General features: G+C 53.7%; 1 protein-coding gene across 1 annotated transcript; it reads left to right on the top strand.

Annotated features, from left to right (window-relative positions):
* The first annotated feature begins 610 nt into the window (after positions 1 to 610).
* Positions 611 to 3,652, top strand: LOC102721306 (cytokinin hydroxylase-like). The gene is made up of 6 exons (XM_040527762.1): positions 611 to 674; positions 788 to 1,085; positions 1,215 to 1,444; positions 1,529 to 1,770; positions 2,359 to 2,785; positions 2,906 to 3,652. The coding sequence occupies exons 2-6, from the start codon at positions 803 to 805 to the stop codon at positions 3,338 to 3,340; spliced, it is 1,617 nt and encodes a 538-aa protein (XP_040383696.1). The 5' UTR covers positions 611 to 674; positions 788 to 802; the 3' UTR covers positions 3,341 to 3,652.
* The last annotated feature ends 435 nt before the right edge of the window (positions 3,653 to 4,087 follow it).

Here is a 4,087-nt window from a genome sequence, read left to right as displayed (position 1 = left end):
AAAATTATATATATATATATATATATATATATATATATATATATATATATATATATATATATATATATATATATATATATATAGCAAAACTAAGGGAGTGGTGTATAGAATAGCTTATACTAAATGAGTGCACGTATTGGTCTTGCTATATATATGTATATATATTCGTACGATCTAAAATTAAAAATTGAAAAATTCAATATTTTCGCTATTAAGCATAAACATAAGTGAAAAGATAATGACATGCCTTCAAAATGGTGGGCAAGGAACTTTTCGCTGCGGACCGGATCTTAATATTTAAATACATTTCAAATCCAAAAAAAAAATATCTTTGCTAGTAGTACGATATTTTTAAATGATAATTCAAATTTATAGATACTGCATGTGAGACTTTTTTAGCAGTGTCCAATTACTTGCCAAACATACCCATGACTCCAGTGGCATGTGAGTATTATGTTTCCATAGTGCTGCTAGAATAACGTGGTATGTATTTAAACTGACGGCCCAAATTTGGAGCACAGTAAAAAATTTCCCCATAAATACCGCGGATATCTCGCCTATTAATTCCTCGTCCTCTCTCGCCTCCGCCTGCGCCGTTCTGTGTGCCGCCCGTGCAGCGCTGCCGGCGGCGAACGTCCTGCTTCTTACACGTACCGCCGGGGTGGTGCTCTCCGGTGAGCGCCAGCACGCGCTGTGCTCTCTCTCTCTCTCTCTCTCTCTCTCTCTCTCTCTCTCTGTTGGGAGGGAGTTCATTTTGCTGATCCGTCACTGTCTTTGTGATCGTTAGATTCCATCGTCGTCAATGGCTATCTTGGTGGCGCTGGCGGTGATCGCGTCGCCTCTCGTGGCGCTGCTGCTGAGGGCGGCGTGGGTGACCCTGTCGTGCTACTGGCTGACGCCAATGAGGATCCGCCGCGCCATGGCGGCGCAGGGCGTGCGCGGCCCGCCGCCGCGCCCGCTCGTCGGCAACCTGCGGGAGGTGTCGGCGCTCGTGGCGAGGACCACCGCCGACGACATGCCGTCCCTCACCCACGACATCGTCGGCCGCCTCATGCCCCATTACGTGCTCTGGTCAAAGACCTACGGTGAGGCCCCCCCCCCTCCCTCCCTCCGCCGCATTGCTCGCCGGTCGCCGCCGGTGCACGGGACGTCGTGGCCACTGACCGTGGAAAGAAAAATATATCGTTCGTTCCTCTGACGAGTCGCCTTTGCAGGCAAGCTGTTCGTCTATTTCTATGCCAGCGAGCCGAGGCTCTGCTTGACGGACACCGACCTGATCAAGGAGTTCTTGTCGTCCAAGTACGCCCACGCTACCGGAAAATCATGGCTGCAAAGGCAGGGGACGAAGCACTTCATCGGCGGCGGATTGCTGATGGCCAACGGCGCCAGGTGGTCGCACCAGCGCCACGTCGTCGCGCCGGCGTTCATGGCCGACAAGCTCAAGGCAACGTGTCGAACACCTTTGCCTCTTCCCAGGCATTGGCACCCCCTCCCTCCTCGTCTCCTGACGCGGCGTTTACCCGTGCAGGGCAGGGTCGGGCACATGGTCGAGTGCACGAAGCAGACGATCCGGGCGCTCCGCGACGCGGCGGCGCGCGGCCGGCGAGAAGTGGAGATCGGCGCGCACATGACCCGCCTCACCGGCGACATCATCTCCCGCACCGAGTTCAACACCAGCTACGACACCGGCAAGCGCATCTTCCACCTCCTCGAGGACCTCCAGCGGCTGACCGCCCGCTCCAGCCGCCATCTCTGGATCCCCGGCAGCCGGTGAGTTACGCCGCCGCCGCCACCGCCACCATCTCACTCACGACAATCACCTCGCTGTTCTTGTCTCTACCGCTGTCTGGCATTGCATCACTTAAATTAATCTGATTCTATGTTAGATTAATCCGGTGTTCTTGGCGGGGATCCTACTTAATTTACACGTTCGTGCGGCCCATCACTGTCCGATTAGTTTTGTGCAGTGGCACTGACTCCAAACCTCCCAATTTGGATGCTGACAATTTGTCATCAGATGCCTTTGACATGATTAATTCCGGCATGATTAATTTAGCGATTAATTAAAGAAAAAATTTTGGGTGGTAGCTCAGAGCTGCAATGCAAGGTGCAGTGGCTGACGAAATGGTGTTTGTTTGTTGGATCGGTGTACGTAATTAAAGAAAAAATTTGGGTGGTAGCTCACAGCTGCAATGCAAGGTGCAGTGGCTGACGAAATGGAGTTTGTTTGTTGGATCGGTGTAATTAAAGAAAATTTTTGGGTGGTAGCTCACAGCTTCAATGCAAGGTGCGGTGGCTTACGAAATGGTGTTTGTTTGTTGGATCGGTGGTGGTGTCGCCGGCGCCGGTGTGGTGCAGGTATTTCCCGAGCAAGTACAGGAGGGAGATCAGGCGGCTCAACGGCGAGCTGGAGGCGGTGCTGATGGAGTCGATACGGCGGAGCAGGGAGATCGCCGACGAGGGGCGGACGACGGCCACGTACGGCAGGGGGTTGCTGGCGATGCTGCTGTCGGAGATGGAGAAGAAGAAGGAGGAGGAGGAGGAGGAGAAGGGCGGCGGCGGCGGCGGCGGCGGCGGCGGCGAGTTCAGCTACGACGCGCAGCTGGTGATCGACGAGTGCAAGACGTTCTTTTTCGCCGGCCACGAGACGTCGGCGCTGCTGCTCACGTGGACGATCATGCTGCTGGCCACCAACCCGGCGTGGCAGGAGAAGGCGCGCGCCGAGGTCGCTCAGGTCTGCGGCAACGAGCCGCCGTCCGCCGACCACCTCTCCAAGCTTACCGTGGTACGGAACTCCGACGACGGCGCCGCCGCGTCGAGCCCAATTCCAGCATTGGCCATTGATCCATCATATCGAACACGATCTAACTTTTCGAAACCTTTTGCGTTCGCTTGGTGCGCGCAGCTGCAGATGATCATCCAGGAGTCGCTGCGGCTGTACCCGCCGGCGACGCTGCTACCGCGCATGGCGTTCGAGGACATCCAGCTCGGCGACCTCCGGCTGCCGCGCGGCCTGTCGGTGTGGATCCCGGTGCTGGCCATCCACCACGACGAGTCCATCTGGGGCGCCGACGCGCACGAGTTCCGCCCGGAGCGGTTCGCCCCGGGGGCGCGCCGCTCCTCGGCCGCCGGCGCCGGGCGGTTCCTGCCGTTCGCGGCGGGCCCGCGCAACTGCGTCGGCCAGGCCTACGCGCTCGTCGAGGCCAAGGTCGTCCTCGCCATGCTCCTCTCCAGCTTCCGCTTCGCCATCTCCGACAGCTACCGCCACGCGCCGGTCAACGTCCTCACCCTCCGCCCCAAGCACGGCGTCCCCGTCCACCTCCGGCCGCTCCGGCCATAGCCGGCCGGCGAGCCAGCCAGCCAGCGATATTCTTTTTTGTTCGTTTCGCGCCATAGCTAGAGGGGAGCGAAAAAAAAAAGGCGCGCGCTCTCCTGATTGGCTCGCGGCCTAGTGAGGCCCACCTGTCAGTCAGAACTCCCGGCTGGCATACTCCGCTGCTGCTATAGCTATTAGCTGCGTGTAGAGACTTGCAACAACAATGCGCGCAAATTAATGACATGATTAGTATTAACAGAGATGCCTACCTAGCTCAATTTTGTTGGGTTTATTTGACATGAATTTAAATTTGATCCATGCTTGAATGAATTAAGGGCCCGCTTAGTTCCTCAAGGTTTTTTTTTCCAAAAACATCACATCGAATCTTTGGATACCTAAATGAAGCACTAAATATAGATAAAGAAAAACTAATTGCACAATTAGGAGGAAAATCGTGAGATGAATCTTTTAAGCCTAATTAGTTCATGATTACTCATAAGTACTACATTAACCTATATGTGCTAATGATGGATTAATTAGACTCAAAAGATTCGTCTCGTGGTTTCCAGGTGAGCTATAAAATTCGCTTTTTCATTCGTGTCTAAAAACCTCTTCTGATATCCGATCAAACATTCGACGTGACATCTAAATTTTTTTTCGTGAAGTAAACAGGGCCTAAGCAATGCCAATTACTTCATACAAGTTCAGTTACAGATAATAGTCTGTTCAGAGAATTTTTATATATAAAAAGGCTATGCCGCAGTCTTACCT

The sequence above is a fragment of the Oryza brachyantha genome, chromosome 9 (assembly GCF_000231095.2).
Source record: "Oryza brachyantha chromosome 9, ObraRS2, whole genome shotgun sequence".
In the NCBI taxonomy this organism is placed as follows: Eukaryota; Viridiplantae; Streptophyta; class Magnoliopsida; order Poales; family Poaceae; genus Oryza; species Oryza brachyantha.
Note: the sequence above shows the minus strand (reverse complement) of the source record. Positions and strands in the feature narration are given on the sequence as shown.

Coding starts and splice junctions, on each gene's coding strand:
- LOC102721306 (XM_040527762.1), top strand. CDS start 803: ATGGCTATCTTGGTGGCGCTGGCGGTGATCGCGTCGCCTCTCGTGGCG. Junction 1,086..1,214: donor GCTCTGGTCAAAGACCTACG/GTGAGGCCCCCC, acceptor TCGCCTTTGCAG/GCAAGCTGTTCGTCTATTTC. Junction 2,786..2,905: donor ACCTCTCCAAGCTTACCGTG/GTACGGAACTCC, acceptor TGGTGCGCGCAG/CTGCAGATGATCATCCAGGA.